This window comes from Rana temporaria, chromosome 1 (genome assembly GCF_905171775.1).
Source record: "Rana temporaria chromosome 1, aRanTem1.1, whole genome shotgun sequence".
NCBI lineage: Eukaryota > Metazoa > Chordata > Amphibia > Anura > Ranidae > Rana > Rana temporaria.
This window is the reverse complement of record NC_053489.1, coordinates 216939181-216960571: the sequence shown is the minus strand read 5'-3', so window position 1 is coordinate 216960571 and position 21391 is coordinate 216939181. Positions and strand designations below refer to the sequence as shown.

The window sequence follows — 21391 nt, the reverse complement described above, 5'->3', positions numbered from 1 at the left end:
ATAGGAAGGAAGATGACTTAGCAAAGGAAGAATAATCTCAGGGACTGCTGGCACTTGGACGTCACAAAGGGAAGATACAACACTGCTACTCTGTATTGCATATACTTCTCAAGTGCATTTAATTCCACAAATACCTGAAGTGATAGCTACACAGAGATACATCAGCATCCTAGTAATGATACAGAGATCATGAGAACCAAGGGATTCCTGTGTTTTTAACGGCTTCCGGACCACCCATGTGAATATACTGTGGGGCGGCCCAGCTGCGCAAAATGTACCTGTACGCCGCCGGAGACCCACTCCTGTTGTGATTGGACACAGCAGGAGCCAATCAGCGGGTCCTGCAGCCGCAGGCCACCCGCAATTGTTCATAGGAGAGACAGAATGGTGGTCTGCCTATGTAGACAAGGGAGAGAGAGAGAGAGAGAGAGAGAGAGAGAGAGAGAGAGAGAGAGAGAGAGAGACAGGCTTTCTCCACACCAGGGAGAAAGCCTTGCATTACTGTGTGGAGTTACAGACAGAAGAACAGGAAGTGAGGATTTCTCAGAAGAAATAAGGACATTTAAAAGTAAAATCTAAGGATGAGGTAAGTGAAGGAGGACTGCACTAAGGTAAAGGAAGCTATTTAGGGAAAAAAAATATTTCCTTCATTTAAAAAATTGTACCTTTACAACCCCTTTAAGGGCCAGGCTTTTTTTTTGGCTATGCGTGACTATATCTAAGCTGGACTTCTTGTTCTCAGAGGATCCATCCGACATGCCCATGTTGTCCATACATGAAAATATTCTTATGGGATGTAAGTACCACGCACCTTACTAATTACTGAATGTACTTTAACCTATCATTGGATGCCTTGTCAAGTGAACTATATGTACACGGTTTGTTATGAGAGAAATACAAAAAAAATCTATTATTTAATTCACTTGTATGTTGATACAATATCTTGTTTTTCTTCCTTTCTTATTAGAAAAAAATAGGAGGGGCCTGTGAAGGACTTTCATCATATCCTTGTGCTTGTTAGCTCACTGGGGGTAAGAGCACCCTGTTGCCTTTTTCATTAAAAAGTCAAGTCCAGTTCCTTGCCAAAGAGCTGTGCTCCCAAAAAGGGAATTACTGACCAACCGCTTTTTGCACACCGACTCCGTGGACCAGTATTTTGGTAACTGTAGTCAGGCAATACATCAACGCATGACCTCAGAGTAGTCAACAGGTGTTCCAAGTGCTGAAGAAATGGAATCTAGTTCTCAGGATATGTGTTTGTCCATACCCCCAGAGCCTAGCTTACCCACTATAGCAGTGATAACAGGTTGCATTGTCAGATAAAGTAAAACAAGATTTGAAAAAGACAACAAGTCTCTTAACTATGGTGTCTTTAAAGAGAAGAGATCCTCAATTGGGAATGTTAGGGATCTGCTGGGGCAGGAAATAGCCCAATTAACCTCCGGAATCACCAATTTTTTTCAGAAATGAGTCCTCTATATCGGGGGCAGGCGACGTAGCAAGCTGTAGGTAACAAACTGCATCTGGTGGCAGGCGACAGTGGCAAGGGACACTTGGGGCTCCCACTGATTCTGCCTTATGGCAAGTTGAACCGTTTCATTTTATTTTTACAATGCAATAGACACAATGTGCTTCAATCATTCTGACACCATATCAACCATTGTGCCATGAGGATGGAAGCGCCAACACCATACAATTCCCCCCAAAAATTGCCCGCAAAAAACCTGACCCTCTCCTCCTTAGGTCCGTATTGTAAGTGAGGGGGGGCCCTTTATAGGGTACTCACTGTGACCTGTATATGAGGAGGGGAGAGTATGGGCAGTCCTCCCTGTGTCCACTTACGCTGCTCTGCCCGAGTGTCATGACCCTTTTATCCTTGATCCGATACCTGCGACAATATCCTGCAAACGTGTGCTTCATTAGCAGTGAGGCAATATGGCCACCGCACCATCCCACACATGTTTAGTTCACTCACATTGCTCAGGAGCCCAGGGAATGAGGTAGGATTGCCTAGGGCTGTTTAGTTCAAACACACATATGGGACACACTTTCCAAACGTGGATACTGGATAAAGCCAAATACACACATGGGGACACTCCAGTTCTGATCATATTGCATCACATACGGTGTAATTTCTGCATTGTGGTAGCTATATTGACCTTCTTGTGTGTCCCCATGTATTACATTCATTGGTTGTCACTCACCTTTGTTAACCATTTATTTTTTCCTTATGTTTTATCTTTATTTTCCTACATTATGTTTTTTGATTATGGGCTTACCGTATTTCAGGTTTAAGTCATTTATACAAGAAACTTTGATATAGGAAGTTTTTTTTAGCATATTAGACTTCATATATGACGCTTGGTTTAATGTTTATAGATTTATGTTACCATTTCCTGTAGACTGAACACATCATTTCCTGGTCCCGCCCTTGCGTGGGTTGGGCTTTGGATTCACTATGCATATAAAAGCAAGCAGTATGGGGGTGCAGTGATATGCCCCTGTCGACGGTTCTCAGCCGAAACGCGTCGGGTTTGCTTTTACAGCACCCTATACTGCTTTTATTATACATTCACGTGATTTTTATGACTTTTAATTTCAAATAAAACCTGTCATGGTTTGATTTGACCTGCACCATTTGGAGCACTCCTTTTTCTTTTTTTGTGTCCATCCATGTCCTGCCATTCATTGGGGCTCCCTACATGACCTGCATCGGAAGTCGCATCCGTCTGGTTCCTGGTACTGGTGGTATTCGTCTCATCGGATTGATACGGCCATCGCCGCCTGGAGTGACCGTCCGTGCAGAGATCCAGGTCTGCTGAGACCATTATGCTTTTCAGACTTGCTGTTAGTAGTAACAGTTGAGTCCACACCTTTCGGTAAGAGTACCCATTTTGTTTACTTTTTCAAGTTGATGCCTTTGATGATTTCTTCAGACAACTATACACCTCATGTGGTTATATCCACTCTTCACTTTTGTATTGAACTGTGAATGCATCTACTCACTGGAGTGATCCACCCACCTTCATTACTTTTGAGATTTTGTTTCTCACGTGGACTTCATTTATTTACATCTTTGTATATTCATTGTTCCGTCAATTTAATATTGATTACAACTCATTAACGCTGCATATTTTTGTTTCACCTGTCTTTGGCAGTGCCTGAGTGGCTAAACTAACTATGGGCCGCCCATCGGTAAACTAGGCCCACACAACAGAGAGAAAGGGGCGTTGACCAGACAGTGAGCTGAAACCCACCAACTACAAAAGTGAGGGAGAGGGAGAAATCCCACCCAGGGATTCTTTGCTCAAGATTCAAAAACAAAACAACTCCATTACTGGGGAGGATAGGAAATTAACCCCCGACTTCAGCCACTTTCAGAAGGGCATACCTCCTCAGCGAGGGGGCCATTAGGAACAAGGTTACACTGTTATGGATCGCCTCTTCCCTGAACCTGTATAGCATCCTGTGACAAACACAACGCACTGCACTATGTGCCAAAGTGGGTGCCTATCTCAGGATGCAAAGCAAGATTACAGGCCATCCCGCATCTTCGCTGACTGGGTTCAGGTATGGTCACCCATGAGACACCGATCCAGAAGCTGCACAAGACGCTGTGGCCACAGCTCAGCAATGAAAGTCGATTTAAATAAATCGCTGAGTGCAACAGACACTCAAAGTACACTCAATAAGGAGAATAAATCCAACACCCAAATTTTTGTCAGTGTCCAGTCGCCTGAAGATACCTGCCTACAACCCAGTTGTCTCTAAATCTGTCCTGTATTGTATGACCAAGAGAGGGTTTGTAGACAGCAGCATTTTACATTTTTGATTTTATTATTCATTTTATTTTTACACTGTTGCTCTTACATTTTTTTGCTGTCACAAGGAATGTAAACATCCTTGTGACAGCAATAGGCATGTGACAGGTACTCCTTATGGAGAGATTTGGGGGTCTATATGACCCCAAATCCCTCCTCAACCCTTAAAAGCATTCAAAAGCACCAAGATCTGGGTTTTCTATTTTTTTTTAAAACAGCGCCGTTGACATCAGGATAAACCGGAAGTGATGTCAGGTCATCACTTCCGGGTTACCATAGCGGCGAGCTTTGTCTGGCTTTACGGCCAGCCAGAGCAAGCTACAGAAAGGTCCCCTCCCACTACTTGTAAAATCAATCCAGCAGCTAGTTAGCTGCTAGGATTACTTTTACAAGACAGTCGACCCAGCCAGAAGAGGTTAATGGTATTAAAAAAAAAAAAAAAAAAAAAAAACAGCTGACAGCTTCACAGACCTACCTTTACAAACAGGGACACAAGCTTGGGTGGAAAATTTCCATTTTCTTTTTCAATATAATGTTTCATGAGGTATCCAATTCCTCGGATGCCACTAACTGCAATAGGAATCTATAAAACATTGCATAATCAATTGTCATTGAATCAGTATAAACATTACAAATGTTAGGGGTTTCATATAATTGAGGCACATAAGGTGCTATGATAATTTTATTTTCAAATAAAATATAATATAGCCTGAAGGCGACACTTAACAAGTTATTAGTCCTTACCCTATCTGCTGTGGCATTACTTAAGACCATAGACTCAACATTACTTGAGAATTTCGTTGTGCACAACTTGCTGGATGCTACATTAATTGCCACAGCTAGAGCCATGCTTCGTCCATGCCTAACCATCCAGTCAATTCCAGTAGTATCAGCTGTATATGGTAAAAAAAATAAAAATAAGATAACATTCTTGAATCAAAAGAACAGATCGTAAATCCCAGGACAGAATGATGGCACACCCCTTTTTAAAACGTTATAATATGCACAGACTAATAATGAGAGGCCAAGACTGCCCGAATATTATATTTGGGTTATGGGTGAACTGGATTGCTACTTTTACTGAATCTGTTAGTCTAAGACAGGGGTCAGCAACCTTTTTCCACCTAAGGGCAGGATTCAATGTATGCAAATGCATGGCAGGCCACATTCACCTGCTAATAAATGAAGATAATAAACCTAACATAGTAATATTACAGTACAGGTTTACGTCACTTTAAGGTGCTTCACCAATACAAAGCCAATTCACCCTGAGGGAGCATGTGGCTGGGGATTCTGATTTTAATGTCCCCTCCCCCATCCTGGCACCCAAGGGTGGCTGACGCCAGCCAGCATGGTCTGGAGATGGAGTCCCTGTGCCCCCAAAGCAGTGTCCTCTTGTCCTCCCCCCCCCCCCGTAGTGTCCCCTGTACCCCCCATAGTGACCTCTGTCGCCACCATATTGTCCTGTCCCCCGCCCCCCATAGTGTCCTCTGTCCCCCTCCACCACACACGGTGTGTAGAACTCTCCTACCTTACACAGGATGTACAGCGAGCAGAGATCAATATCACAGAACTGGATGGGAACGGGAACTGCTGGTTAACTTTTCAAATTAACAGGCTGGTGATTGGTTGCTAGGATCGCCCAGCAACCAATCATCTGCTGTCTAATATAAAAAGTTATCACCAATGGTTCCTGCCCCCATGCAGCCATGTGATACCAGCCGCTCGCCACTGTCCAATGAAGAGGACAGCTGCGAAAATGTCGGTGGGTGGGGAGCCCGTAAATTAATCAGGGGCACCGACCAGCCAGACATCTAGTGGTGGCGGGCCGCCGGCTACCAACCCCTGGTCTAAGACTTGAAATGACAAACAAGCAAACTCTTATGCTGCGTACACACGATTGGTTCATTTGATGAAAATAGTCAGTTTTCATCAGACGAACCGATCGTGTGTGGGCCCCATCGTTTTTTTTATCCATCGGTGAAAAAAAATATGAATTTGTTTTAAAATTATCTGATGGTTAAAAAAACGATAGAAAAAAACATCGTCTGTGGGGAAATCCAACGCATTCTCAGAATCAAGTCGACGCATGCTCGGAAGCATTGAACTTCATTTTTCTCAGCACGTCGTGTTTTACGTCACCGCGTTCTGACACGATCGTTTTTTTAACTGATGGTGTGTAGGCAAGACTGATGAAAGTCAGCTTCATCGGATATCTGATGAAAAAATCCATCAGACTGTTTTCATCGGATGAACGGATCGTGTGTACAGGGCATTAGGCAACTGTAAACCTGGTCTACTAACCCAAGAGATGCTGTTGTAGAACTGCAGAAAGTTCTTCATCAGGAAGAAAGGCACAGAGCTCTCCAAGGCAGCCAGCAGATGCCATACGTGTAGCATCCTGAAAATGAAACAAACAGTAGAAGAGTGTTGAAACAAGAAAAGGTGAATATAGTAAATAAAACAAAGCACAGCATTAAAAACATGTCTAAGGGCCAGCTCACACCAGGATTGCACAGGAACGTTCCCATGCGATTCCAACGCACTCTTGTGTGGCGCGATTTTGCATTCTATTCAATTGAATGGTCTGAAATCGCATCAGAACGTGGAGAATGTAGTGCATGTACTACACTGTACCAAATTGCATGGTACTGTGGCACCATGTGAATATTTGCCTGCAAACGCACTGCATTTGCGATCTGCATTTGGGGTGCCATTAATAATGCACTGGCACCTTCTGCAGATGGCAAACACAGAATGTGCCTTTCCTGCACCATGTCCTGGGGTGAACCGACCCTGAAGGAGGAACAGTTCTTATTGCCACAAAGGCAGTAAGGAAAAATAACAGGGATCCATCTGGTTGATTTCTGTGAACTACAAGAACGCTTTTTTCCTTCAACGACAAATTAACTTTTGATATAAAAAGGACACAATACAGGTTAGTAATATTACAGATGATAGAAGGACTCATTTAAGCTAGCAGTTGAGGTGTGGTAACAAAAAAAAATCACATGCTTAAGTCACTTTTAACGCCCCTCAACCGCTCCCCCCCTTTACTGGAAAGTCAGTGGCTGTGGGTTTATTCATGCCGCAGCAGAAATTGTACATTTAAAGTGGAGGTTCACCCAGGAAATGACAATTTTTAACCTTAGATTGATGCTCATTTTGTCTAGGGGAATCAGGGAGTTTTTTTAAAATCAAAGCCGTACTTACCGTTTTAAAGATGCATCTTCTCCGCCGCTTCCGGGTATGGGCTGCGGGACTGGGCGTTCCTACTTGATTGACAGGCTTCCGACAGGCTTCCGACGGTCACATCTATTTTCCGAAAGTAGCCGACGTTCGGCTTCTTTCGGCTACTCGTGACGCGATAGATGTGACCGTTGGAAGCCTGTCAATCAAGTAGGAACGCCCAGTCCCGAAGACCATACCCGGAAGCGGCGGAGAAGATGCATCTCTAAAACGGTAAGTACGGCTTCGATTAAAAAAAAATTCCCCGATTCCCCTAGACAAAATGAGCATCAATCTAAGGTTAAAAAATTTTTTTTCGGGTGAACTCCCGCTTTAATGAGAACTACCACCTGCCAAACATGACCAATTGAAGTGCAACTGCCCCACTACGTACATGGTTTTGGTGCAGTGGTCTGTCATTAGGGGTTTAAAATAGGCGGGTGAGGAGATACAGTTTCCCCACTTTCTGTCAAATAGTGAGACAAGTGTTAACAAGGTTTTACAATATAATAACAGTAACGTTTAAATATGTATAAATCACAAACATATGTGTGTATGTACATTACCCACTTGATGACCGCCTAACTGTAAATAACTTGTGATTTTACAGTAAAATACAGCCAATAACCCCTGTATTAAAATTTTCAGCAGCTGCCGCTCTTTAAAAAAAAAAGTGATCTGAGCAGCTGATCAGCCGCAGAGCAACTTTTAGAAGCGGCGGGAGAGATGGCCCCCATTTTCCAGTGGTTCTCATTTTATCTGGCTTATTGGGAAGCCCAGGAACCAATTCGACAGATGCGGTTAAAGTGTCGCCTATGGAGATTTTTAACCACTTCCCGCCCGGTCAATATACAATTGATGTCCGGGAAGTGGTTGTGAAATCCTGACTGGACGTCCATTGATGTCCTGCAGGATTTCGTGGTGGCGCGCAGCGATCGGTGATGCGGGGTGTCAGTCTGGCACCCTGCATCTCCGATCTCTTTATCACGTGATCAGCCGTGTCTGAGTGCCCATCAGTGCCGCCTATGAGTGCCCATCAGTGCAGCATACCAGCGCAATTGTCATTCAAATGAAAGCTGAAAATTGGCTTGGGCAGGAAGTGGTTAAGTACTGTAGTTTGGCGCCATTCCACATGCACAATTTTAAAAGCATTACATGTTAGGTATCTATTTTCTCTGCGCAACAATCTTTTATATCTTTTACTAAACAATTGGGTTATACATTATGTTTTTCATTTAATTAAACTACATTTTTTCCTCCAAAAAAACGCTGCACAAATACAAATGATTGCTGCAGTTTTGTTTCTATATGCACAATGATGCCTTTTTTATGCATTTGTCAGATACTATGGTTTACGGTCTTTCACCGACTCAGAATGTGCACTTTGCAACAACTGTACGCAGTCCATGTTTTATATCACTATTATCTGGTGAAAACCGTTAAACTAGTAAAAAATAAAAATAAAAAAGATAGTAGCTTGTAAAGATAAAATTACCTCATCATGTCCCAACATCCCAATCAACATGCTCACATAGTTCTTCCTTATTGCTGCATCTATTTTTCCTCCACCACCTTGAATTATGAATCGCACAGCTTGAAGCATCGTCTCCCTAAAAATGTTAGACATCATATACTTAAAACCTGAGTATTATCTTTTTTCTGTGCAGTATGGTGATAATCTGTACACATAGATGTAAAATACATATCAATTCAGAAACTATGCTTTCCATTTGGTCTCTTGCAGTGCATTACCTCACGCCAGAATCCTCACTTTGGCGAATGATGTTCAAAAGTTCAGTGAACAGTGGATCCACTTTTGTGTGGATAACAATCAACTTCCCCAGGGCATCAGCCGCCTTCAAACGCACAGCACGATTGGAATCTTGCAATGCTTTAGTAAATGTGGTTTGAAGTTGCGGAAGAAAGGGTTTTAATGCAATGCCAACCTACAAAAATCAAAAACATCTGTAATACAGTTTTTGTAAACACTCATTTACCGATCACAAACTAACTGGAAATGATGTAGGAAGTTTTACCTTGAAAAGAAGAAGACTCAATGTTTCTAGAAGGGCAACTTTCACACTCCAGCTGAACCTATCACCCAGAATACGGATTAGCGGTCCAGTGATGCCAATCACAGAAGGCTGCAAGGCTTGTGCAGAAGTCAGCTTAATAACTAGGCCAAGTGCCTTGGTAGCCTCTTCTTTCTGTTCAGGATTCCCTGTAAGAACACCTTCCCTAAGCACTGGCAAAATTGAAGTCACTCCCTGAAATTCAATTTAAAAAAGATTACAATGCAATCAATCCGCAATAAAACAGCTAATGATATCTGTATAATTGAATGGGTTACCTTCTTTGGAATACAAAATCCTGGTACATTTTCTCCTTTGGCATCATTTCCCACCATGCGAATATCTCTATGCAGGTCGTCAATCAGTGTCAACTGGCTTGCAGCATCCAGTTTCTGCAAATTAAATTTTAGTTAAAAGTGTGTACATTTAAGTATGTCCTTACTTTTGCATATACACCCTTTTTATTAAAAAATTAACTTACTTTAGTGATAGAATTAAGGGCATCCCAGCTTTCACTCAAAACCAAACTGTTTGTGTCATTGAACAAGCGAAGCAGTCCCGACATCAAGTTTCGAAGATGTGCAGAGTAATCAGCTTTAGTCTTTGCACAGTAGATGTTTAGGATAATTGCAGCTGCCTGCCGCATTCCAACATCAGAACTGCGAGTTGCTTCCAATAGATCGTCGATTACAATTCTCTGTCCGGCATCATCTTCCACAGACAAAATAACAGCTTGGCAATTTGCAAGTTCCTGAAGGGTGAACACAAAAGCGTAAAGTGGCTTGAAAGGACTTTTCACCATTAAGGATTTGGCACCCAAGTCAAGATAACTGATTAAAAAAAAATATCTTGGAATAGTGTAATTAAATGCAAGTTATTATATAACACACACACACACACATTCAAAAACAACTAAACAATTCTATAATTTCACACACTGAATTGAACAGATGTCTAATTTGACTGTTCTTTGGAAGTTAAAGTCCTAAATTAACGTTAGGTCTGCTGCCCTCCCACTGCTGCTCTATAAAAGAGATGTTTAATGAGAACACTTGTATACTTATATTTTATGGGGAGGGTTTACTTTTGAGTCCATTTGTCTCACCAATTCCCTGTTTTTGTCAGACCTACTCTTGGGCAAAAGGCAGATTCTCATATGAGCCAGAGGCGCCGATTGGCTACTCAAAAAAGGTTGAAATATAGGAGAGTGCCGCCCTGTCTTAACCTAAAATTGCGATACCTTATTAAATAATAAATGCTCTTGTTGCAAATCATACAACTATTGCCTTATCTATTATTTAAAGTGTCCACGTGATGAAGTGCAAAAATATATTGCAAGGTGTATATTTGTAAACAGAGTCTTTATAAAAAGTGCTTTTTGTGATATCATTGAAGCACTTTTTATAAAGGACTTTGTTCACAAATATACACATTGCAATATATTTTTGCACTTTTTTTTAGCACTTTTCACAAGGCAATTTAGGGCCTAGAGGTCCAGGATCGGTTGAACCCCCCATCCTTCTTTGGGAACAGGAACAGATTGGAGTAAAAAAAACCAGAACTGTTCCAGCTCAGGCACTGGGACAGTCACTCCCTGAGGAAGAATGTCCTGCCTGACGCACACAAGTCCCAAAGATGCAATGTTGCCAGTTGAAGACTGGAGAGAAAGAATTTCTCAGATGGAAAAGGATTGAGATGCTTTTTTATAGCTGGACTCAATCTGTTTGCGGATTTACAGAACACCAAAAATTAGGTCCACAGGCCCAAAAACAGTGACAAAAACACCTATAGAAAAAGTTGGGGGCAAAACAGCATTCTAAGGAGGACTCATCTGCAGTCATGGTGGATTGATTAGCAAGTCCAGGGAAGCTTGGCACCGCCCTTTGGGGCTTCTAAAAGTTGAGTCCCTATCATAGGACCCAGTAGTGACGGAAGGCCTGGGTCTTCGATGTGGTTTTTAATCTCTGCTTGGCTTGTGGAAGGACAGTGTGCCATAGGTAGCCAAAGGGAGCCCTATGGAGATTGTCACCCTGGAAAAGGAGGCCCCTCCAGAGTCTCGGGAGACCAACATTTGAACCAAAGCAGCACCGATGCACTCCAACCGAACCGCAGAGCTTGGAAAGGAGTGGGAGAGCAGTCAAGGGAGCATCACATACGCAAGTCAGGCCCGAACCAATCGGACTGCCAGCTCTATATTACACTTGAGACACCTGTCAGGCATTCAAACCTTGCTGCAGGACCTTGTACTAGTCAGGAAGTGCCTGACACACCTGGACCACGACCAACACTGGCAGCAAAGTCGAACTGGCAATTGTAAACATGGAGTGGGCAATCAATCCTGCTCCACAGTTGGCATGATTCTTAAAGGGGTTGTAAAGGTATTTTTTTTTAAAATAACAAACATACCATACTTACCTCCACTGTGCAGTTCGTTTTGCACAGAGTGGCCCTGATCCTCGTCTTCTGGGGTCCCCGGCTGTCTCGGCTCCTCCCCACAACAGCTAACCCCTTCTGGGAAGCGCTATCCTAAGGGGGTTAGCTTGCAGGCGCGCTATAGCCGCCGACTGTATCACTCAGCCCACCCCCTGACGCGTTGCGTCATTGATTTGCTTGACAGCAGTGGGAGCCAATGGCTTTGCCGCCATCAATCTCCAATAAAGAGCCACCTCGGGCTGGAGGGCCCGAGAGTGCAAGGTGTTTTTTCACCTTAATGCATAGGATGTCACAAGGCACTTCGGAACAAAGGGGCCGCTCTGGAAATTCCTAATCTTGGTAAAAAGTGTGGAATGTAAAGAGAGAGAGAAAAAAAACAAAAAACTGACCTCTGAGCCATCCGCCACTGAGATACTAATTCCTGGTTTTTTTTTTTTCAGTCCATTTATGACAAACTTGCCTCCAAAGTCACAATATTCTGCCATCACTCCCAAACTGAAAGAGAATGTTTTGGCTCTTGGTGCAATACACTACACACCACTTTGAAACGAGAGGATTAGCATGTTGCTTTCACCAATGCTGTTCTTAGTCTGTGTTCTTTTAGAGCTACGACGATTGCCAAGGACCATAAGCTGTCCCAAGTCTTTCTTTAGAGACTGGAAACACCTGGACAAGGTGTCTGTCCCCCCTCAAGTGCTTATTACCCTTGTACCCATATGAACTTTGTTTAACCGCTTCCGGCCCAGCCCTGGGATTCCCGCAGTGTGGAGTGCGCGCTTGCCGCATCACTGGGGACCCGATGCACGTGCCTGCGATGTCTGCCGGCACCCGCGATTGCTCGTCACAGAGCCAGGGACGTGGATCTCTGTGTGTAAACAGAGAGATCCACATCCTGTCAGGGAGAGGAGACCGATGGTGTGTCCCATGTACATAGGGACACCAATCGGTCCCCTCCCCCAGTCAGTCCCCTCCCCCCACAGTAAGAATCACTCCCTAGAGAACACATTAACCCCTTAATCACCCCCTAGTGTTAACCCCTTCCCTGCCAGTCACATTTATACAGTAATCCGTGCATATTTATAGCACTGTTCGCTGTATAAATGTGAATGGTCCAAAATAGTGTCAAAAGTGTCTGATCTATCCGCTGCAATATCGCAGACCTGACAAAAATCGCAGATCGCCGCCATTATTAGTAAAAATAATAATAATAATAAAAATAAATGTCATAAATCTATCCCCTATTTTGTAGGAGCTACAACTTTTGCGCAAACCAAACGCTTATTGTGATATTTTTTTACCAAAAATATGTAGAAAAATACGTATCGGCCTAAACTGAGGGGGAAAAAAAAAAACGGATTTTTTTTGTATTTGGGTATTTATTAAAGCAAAAAGTAAAAAATATAGGCCCAGATTCTCAGAAGAGATACGACGGCGTATCTCCAGATACGCCGTCGTATCTCTGCGTTGCCCCGTCGTATCTATGCGACTGATTCTTAGAATCAGTTACGCATAGATACCCCTTAGATCTGACAGGCGTAAGTCTCTTACGCCGTCGGATCTAAACTGCATTTTTTTCCGCTAGGTGGCGCTTCCGTCGAAAATCTGCGTCGAGTATGCAAATTAGCTAGATACGCGAATTCCCGAACGTACGCGCGGCCAACGCGGTAAAGTTACGACGTGTACGTTAGGCTTTTCTCGGCGTAAAGTTGCCCCGTAGTTTGCGTAATTTACGTAGTTTGCGTAAGTCGTCCGTGAATGGGGCTGGACGGCATTTACGTTCACGTCAAAACCAATAACGTCCTTGCGACGTCATTTGGAGCAATGCACCCTGGGATATTTGACGGACGGCGCATCCGCAGATCATCGGCACTGGGACGCGCATCATTTAAATGATACACGCCCCCTACCCGCCGAATTTGAATTCCGCCGGGTGATTTACGCTATGCCGCCGCAACTTTACAGGCAAGTGCTTTGTGAATAAAGCACTTGCCTGAAAAACTTACGGCGTAACGTAAATGAGATACGTTACGCCCGCACATTTTTGCGGCGTTCTACCAGAATCTGGGCCATCGTTTTTTTCAAAATGGTCAGTCTTTTTTTTATTTATAGCGCAAAAAATAAAAACTGCAGAGATGATCAAATTCCACCAAAAGTAAGCTCTATTTGTGGGGGGGGGGGGGGGGGACGTCAATTTTGTTTGGGAGCCACGTCGCACAACCGCGCAATTGTCATTCAATGTGCTGAAAGCTGAAAATTTGCCTGGGCAGGAAGGGGTGAAAATTCCTGGTATTGAAGTGGTTAAAAAGTAGCCTGCCCTCTCTGAGGATCCAGCAAAGCCTCATCATCCTGGTGAAAGATGCATCTGTTCTTAGGAGGCCCTCTCTCTAGAGCCATGTTCTTCTTGGCAGATCTTGATCCTCACCCTGTTCTAGCTAAGACCTAAACACTGACCGATTGGTCTAAGGCTATCAGAAAGGATCACTATTGTGGTTGATCCCTTGATAGTTGTAGCCCTCAGCTGGTAGGCTGGTGGAGGTCTCCCGTCTCATTTACCAAATAGGTTTCCTGTCAGTTTGTATGTGAAGAACACCTTGGTTATACTGCGGGACTGAAAAACCTGTCTCCAAAAACATTTACTCCACAAGTGTTAAAAGGGATGACATCTCTTTGGGTCTAATCTGGAAACTGTCATGAAGGATGCCTTAAGCTCAGTCTGAAGGACGCATCCTTCACTGGAGGTTAAGAAAAGTAACTTTTTGTTATTCAGCAAACTAAGCCAGTCCAAACCACATACAAAGCTTGGAGCTCCAAGTCTGATAAACAAGTCTTCGACATGAACATGTGTCCCCCACTTGCCAAAGCGAGAGGATGTCGTTAACCTATGTAGACATTTCAACTGCCTGTATCTCAGATGGTTGGGTGTGCCGAGTGGTTTCCAGGAGTTATTTACAGCACCCTGCTTGGTTCCAACCTTGCAGTATGGCCACACAAATCCAATCTCCAGACTTCTCTTAACAGGGCTTTTAGATCAGGGTGTTATTGCTCCAGTGCTTGTTTTTAGGGGTTTTACACCAACCTTTCAAAAAAATGAAAGAGGGCATATCTGCCCCTTCTTGGTTCCAACTGGTACAAATGTCTTTATTCAAACTCAGATGTTCTGTATGGAATCCATTGCCTACCTTCACCAGGGAGGTAGGTGGACCTCGCTATATTTGATGTTACAGAGCTAGCCTGAAAGTGACTTTTAGGCACTGAGTTTTGCATAGGTCGCTGCTAAAGCCAGTCACTACGAAAGCAGCTATCCAGCGTGGCCTATCCTCAGCATGGCTTTAAGTGCCTTAACTGGACCCCACTGAACTGGGTGTTACAAGACTAGTCGTGAAGTGACCTTCAGGCACTTTCTACACTATTTCTGGGGGCAGTGTCTGAGCCAATAATCAGCTCATTGATTATCAGTGCAAACCCATCAAGGGTGCCCACTAGAGACCAATCAGTGCCCATTAAAATGCCAATCAGTGCCCATCAGTGACTACTAATCAGTGCTGCCTATGCCATCTATCAGTGCTGCCTATGAGTGCTCATCAGTGAAGGAGAAATAAAACGTTGTAAATAAGTCAACAGACACTAAGAAATAAAGAACCCAGTGGTGATCAAACACCACTAAAATAAACCTCCATTTGCGGAAAAAAAATTATAACATTTTTGTTTGGGTACAGTGTTGCATGACCGCACAATTGTCATTCAAAATGCTACAATGCTGAAAATTGGCCTGGGCAGGAGGGGGGAGTGCTTCGTCATAGCGGCAGTTTTCTCCTTCCCTTAAAGGGATGGGTGGCGCTGGTGCCAAGGGGTTAAGAAGAACTAGTCAATTGCGTTAAGGAAATGAATACAGGGGTCCGTAAACAGGATTTTTCCTATATGAAGTGCAAGGCCTCCGGTCTCTACAAACAGCAATACATAGCTGCATATCTCAGATGTCAAGTTTCACCCTGTATAATGTTATCCTAGGCTGGGAATGTAAAAATATGGCCAGTGTAGATGGTTCCACAAATCAAGATCTCCTGGAAATGCCCCTCTATTTACATGAACCATATAAACTCCATATTCTATGTAGCAGGACATAAACCTCTTAATTTTGGGCTTAATAGCACAAATGCTGTCTGTAAGGGTTCTCATTTACCTAGGTCATGGTATATCAAGTAGTAGTTAGTCACATTCAACTAGACTTCTGTAACGTTGAAGATGTTTCAGAACTTATCCAAACCACTTCAGTTCATCTGAAGAACGACGTATAAATACTATTTTACTTGGCTACATTATGCACAGTATGTTTAGGAACTTCAATGAATTCACCATTCATCTCACATGACCCCCACCCAATGTGGTTTAGTACTTTGAGGTAGATCTAGTTTCATTTTTGACAGTTTTATTACCAGCTGTTCATTCTCTTTTCCCAGATGTGCCTTCAGTGCAGTCATTACAGCAGGCAGGATGACATTCAGATGTCTTGTTAATGCATCACCCGCCACTGAAGAAAGGAAGGCCAGGACGCGAGTGTTCACTGGAGGACTTGTAAGCTACAAAAACAACAATAGTTTGAAAATGATTATAACAGTTGCATTAAAATAGCAAACTTGGTTAGTTTAATATTACAGAAATTGTGTTATATGACTCACCTTTGGGACAAGATAAGGAAGTACAACACGACTTTTCACTGCCATAACCTGTTTGAGTCCATCCAGGGCAAATTCTGACAGCTCTTCATCATCCTATGGGAGTACATCATACATTAGGAGACTGAGCTCATATATGCAAACATAAGCAGGTCTTAAAAGATGAGTTCAGCTTCAGGAACATCTGGAATGTTACATGTTCTACCCGCTTTTAAAAGATCTGCTGTGTTCTTCAATGAACAAAAAGTAAATTTTTCCCTTAACCGAAAAAAAAAAAAAAAAAAAGCTGATCGCCGCCATTAGTAGTAAAAAAAATGTTTTAATAAAAATCCCATAAAACTATCCCCTATTTTGTAAACGCTATTAATTTTGTGCAAATCAATCAATAAACGCTCATTTCAATTTTTTTTACCAAAAATATGTAGAACACGTATCGGCCTAAACTGAGCAAAAAATAGAATTTTTGTACTCACCGTAAAATCCATTTCTCCGAGTTCATGGACGGACACAGCAACATTGACCTTAGGGTTATATACCTTCCTTTCAGGAGAGACTAGGCAGAAAAAAACAGCACTTTAAGTGTTAAAAACACTTCTCTCAGTACAGCACCTCCCAGGGGGCGTGTCCCCGGGTACATCCCACTCTGGAACATCCAGCCTCAGTTCGTAGACAAGCAGTACAAACAAAGGAGGGGTGGGTGCTGTGTCCGTCCATGAACTCAGAGAAATGGATTTTACGGTGAGTACAAAAATCCTATTTTCTCTTCTGTTCATGGACGGACACAGCAGCATTGACCTTCAGGACATGCCCAAGCAGTGTCAAATTTTGTGGGGTGGGAAAAACACAGCAAACCAAGCTTCACCCCAAACAAACCAGAGTTCCTCAACGGAGAAACTTCAACCTCAAACTGCCATCTGTAAAACCTTGCGGCCAAAGGAGGCATCCGAAGATGCACTCACATCCACCTTGTAAAATTTTGAAAGGGTGTGGATTGACGACCAGGTCGCCGCCTTACATACCTGTAAGACAGACGCTTGATGGCGGAAAGCCCAAGAGGCACCAATCGCCCTGGTCGAATGCGCCAAAACCCGAAAGGGAGGCGCCCGCCCCTTTAGGGCATAGGCCTGGAGCACGACCTGTCTGATCCACCTAGAAATGGTGGCCGACGAGACCGCCAGACCTTTCTTAGGACCAGTCACCGACACGAACAGTGAGTTCGACTTCAGAAACGGAGCCGTAGCAGACAAGTACACCCGTAGGGCCCGAACCACGTCCAAGGAATGCCTCCTTCGGGTTTTTCGGCCATGGACATAAGGATGACAAAACGATATCCTCATTAATGTGAAAAGCCGAAACAACCTTTGGAAGGAATAATGGCTGCGTCCGCAGCACCACTTTATCCTCATGGATGACTAAGTAAGGAGCCTTGCAAGACAAGGCCACCAGTTCAGATACCAATCTGGCCAAAGTAATTGCCACCAGAAAAACCACCTTCTGGGACAGAGTCAACAAAGGAATCTTCCTGTATGTCCTCAAACGGAGCTTCTTGAAGCACCGAAATAACTAAAATTCAAGTCCCATGGAGGCAGTGGAGGACGCACAGGAGGGGCCACATGCCGGACCCCCTGCACAAACGTACACACCAAGGAATGCCCCGCCAAGGGTCGCTGAAAGTAGACAGCTAGAGCCGAAATCTGACTCTTAACCGTACTTAAGGCGAGAGCCTGATCCACTCCACACTGTAAAAACAGCATAATCCAGGACATCACGTATGTACGGGGGTGCCACTTCATCTCTTCACATATAGAGATGTAGGCCTTCCACGTACGATGGTAAATCTTTCGTGAAGTGGACTTCCGTGCTCGTAGCATGGCAAAGGTCACCGAGCCCGACAGACCTCGGTCCTCCAACACCTGGCTTTTAACAGCCACGCCGTTAAAGCCAGCGACTGTAAAGCAGGGTGAAAGATAGGACCTTGCGACAGAAGGTCTTCTCTCGGGGGTAGACGCCAGGGGACGTCTGCCACCAGACGCACCAGGTCCGCGTACCAGGGACGGCGTGGCCAATCTGGAGCGGTCAGGACTGTTGGTATCCCCTCGGCTTCCACCCTGCGCAGCAGGCGAGGAAGAAGCTGCAGGGGAGGGAAGGCGTATATTAGGCAATAGTGACCCCAAGGCGCCACCAACGCGTCTGACGCATCCGCCCACGGGTCCCTTGACCTGGTCACAAATCGTGACACCTTCCGATTGAGACGGGACGCTAGAAGGTCCACAACTGGAGTGGCCCATTTTTGGCACAGACTCTGAAACACCTCTGGGTGTAACGACCATTCTCCTTGGTCTAGCTTTTGGCGACTTTAGCCACACAAGGCTGCGTAGTACCAAAGCGGAGGCCCTGGAGTGCAAGGGGAGCGTATCCAGGGCCGACTCACAGACACATTTTAGGCCTTGCACCAACTGGTCGGCCAGGTCCATGCAGGTTTTTAGAAGCATTCTGCGCCTCCAGCTCCTGCACCAGGGACTTGGCCCGTTCGGTAAGTGTCTGCTACACAAGAGCCCCGGCCAAAACCGGTCTCACCGCCGACCCCACCACTGTGAATATGGAGCGGGCCACAGCCTCAGCTCTCCTATCTGCGGGGTCCTTAAATGCGGGAGCCCCTTCCACAGGCAACGTGGTGGCCTTGTTCAGCCTGGATACCGGAGGGTCCACTGACGGAGGAGATACCCTTTTGAGGAAGATTTCCTAAAAAAGTGGGTAACGGACCGCAAAGTATTTTGGTACTGCAAAAACTTTCTGCGGCCGTTCCGATTCCTTGTAGAACAGTTTGTCCAGATATGGAACACAAGGAAACACTTTCACGGTGCGGGGTGGCTTGCGGAACCCAAAAGGGACCGGCAAATCTGATGCCTCCGCCAAATCCTCAAGGTTTTTGAGTGTCCCGCACCGCAGTGAAAAGAGCTCCAACAAATTCCTTATCATGCTTTGACCCTGAAGCAGAGTCATCCTCAATGTCCGTGTGGGCTAAGTCTGAATCATCCGACATAACGGAACCAGGGCCAGATGCAATAGCAGGGCCTGATTCCGTGTCAGAGACATCCCCAGAAACAGGCGCAGGGAGGGGGCGCTTTTTACCCCCTTTCTGGCCACTTGCCGCTTCAATCCTGGCAACAAATGCCTCAAGGACTGCTGCCATAGCATCCACCGAGGTTGCAGGAACAGGGGCACCAAGGGTTAACTATGGCATGGTTGGGGTAGACTCCATGCTGACCCACCTATATATGCCGCCTTAGTACTGCAGAAAACGGGACCCACAGGCCACCCTCCCGGCCGTCACAGAGAGCAGGGGACCCCCAGGGGACTCACCACCCAAAAACAGGCTGTACTACTGTGCAGAGCTGAGAGCGTTGTCCGGGCTGTGCCGTCCCTCAGGAAGAATGCTGCGGCGGTTGCGCCGTTATTCCAGACACTAGAGGCCAAAACTTTTCCAAGATGGCCGCCGACATGCAGAAAAAATGCATGTGGGCTACAAGAAAATGGCCGCGACATATAGAACCGCGTCACTGGTAAAATGGCGGCCGTACACGTGTTTAACACACTCCGTAACACACAGCAGACACTGTCCAGCATACACAGCACATAGGCACAATAAAAAAAACAACAGCACCCCACAGCAGCACAGCCCCCCCCCCCCCGCAGGTGGACCCCCCCCACCTCACAGCCGCCACCCAGAACGGGGAAGGGGAGAGAGGAAACAGGGCGGACCCTCAGTCGACCTCCCCAGGAATGCACCAGCCGAACCACCCTGCCGAGGCAAGGGGATACTACTTACCCATCCTGCGACCACCGGCTGGAGGCATTCCAGACAGACCCAACGTCCGCAGGTAGAAACGGCATGGCTGTCGGCCCGGCACACTGACACAGCCATAGAGACCGGTCATATGTAAGCCCTGTAGCATATAGCTCACCGGCCGCCCCTGGAGCAACGGGCATGTCGCGGACGGCCTAGCTAAAGGCCGGCACACGCTCGATGGCCAAACATAAAAAATAAAAAGGCGAAAAATCGCAAAAAATCTCCAGCGCACATGGGCTCCAGAAAGGCCATGTCTTCTCCTAATGCTAGGCAGAAAAAAACTGAGGCTGGATGTACCCGGGGGACACACCCCCTGGGAGGTGCTGTACTGAGAGAAGTGTTTTTAACACTTAAAGTGCCGTGTTTTCTGCCTAGTCTCTCCTGAAAGGAAGGTATATAACCCTAAGGTCAATGCTGCTGTGTCCGTCCATGAACGGAAGAGAAAAAACGTTTTATTTTTTCTAAAGATCTTTTTTGGGGATATTTATTATAGCAAAAATTAAAAAATATTGCATTCTTTTTTTTAAATTGTCGCTCTATTTTTGTATATAGCGCAAAAAATAAAAAAACGCAGAGGTGATCATATACCACCAAAAGAAAGCTATATTTGTAGGGAAAAAAGGATGCCATGTTTGGGAGCCACGTCGCACGACCGCGCAATTGTCAGTTAAAGCGACGCAGTGCCGAATCGCAAAAAGGGGCCTTTACCTGCATATTGATCCGGGTCTTAAGTGGTTAAAACCCAATACGAAAGTTTTAAATTTTTTTACACCCATAGCTTAAAAAATAACATGGGATTGTGGCTGTGCATACTGCGACTGTGATCTGGGGGGGGGGGGGGGTTGTGGCTGTGTACACTGGCAGGTTGATTTCGAAGGGGGGTACGATTGCCCTGGGGTCTGTCCCCCAGTGAAATCCCCCTTATCCCCAGGTCAGTCTGTTCCCCAATATTACCACCCCCTCCACCACCCCTCCAGGTCAATCTTTCCCCCCAGTACAATCCTCCCATTTCTCAGGTCAGCTTGCTGGCTGAACAAGAAAAAACTATGGACAGATTAACGGACTCCAGAACTATATTGTACATTACATACTTCTGCCCTAAATGTTCATGGTCTGAACAGTTGCTGGTTGCCAAGCAGTTCCTGATTATTTGATTAACAAATATGTCATACTTACCTTCACTGTGCAGTACGTTTAGCACAGAGTGGCCCCTATCCTTGTCTTCTGGGGTTCCACGGCGGTTGTCTCGGCTCCTCCCCGCAAGAGCTAACCCCCTTCATGGGAAGCGCTCTCCTAAGGGGGTTAGCGTGCGGG

At 45.0% G+C, this 21391-nt stretch overlaps 1 protein-coding gene across 1 annotated transcript in view; it reads right to left on the bottom strand.

Annotated features, from left to right (window-relative positions):
• The window catches only part of GCN1 (GCN1 activator of EIF2AK4), an 89311-nt gene that overhangs the window by 5886 nt on the left and 62034 nt on the right, over positions 1 to 21391 (bottom strand). The window contains exons 46-55 of the mRNA XM_040350444.1: positions 16231 to 16323; positions 15988 to 16131; positions 9603 to 9872; positions 9400 to 9513; positions 9086 to 9316; positions 8802 to 8995; positions 8545 to 8659; positions 6126 to 6222; positions 4566 to 4714; positions 4297 to 4404 (exon numbers count right to left, since the gene is read on the bottom strand). Coding sequence (XP_040206378.1) covers positions 4297 to 4404; positions 4566 to 4714; positions 6126 to 6222; positions 8545 to 8659; positions 8802 to 8995; positions 9086 to 9316; positions 9400 to 9513; positions 9603 to 9872; positions 15988 to 16131; positions 16231 to 16323 — 1515 coding nt within the window. The remainder of the gene's footprint in view (positions 1 to 4296; positions 4405 to 4565; positions 4715 to 6125; positions 6223 to 8544; positions 8660 to 8801; positions 8996 to 9085; positions 9317 to 9399; positions 9514 to 9602; positions 9873 to 15987; positions 16132 to 16230; positions 16324 to 21391) is intronic.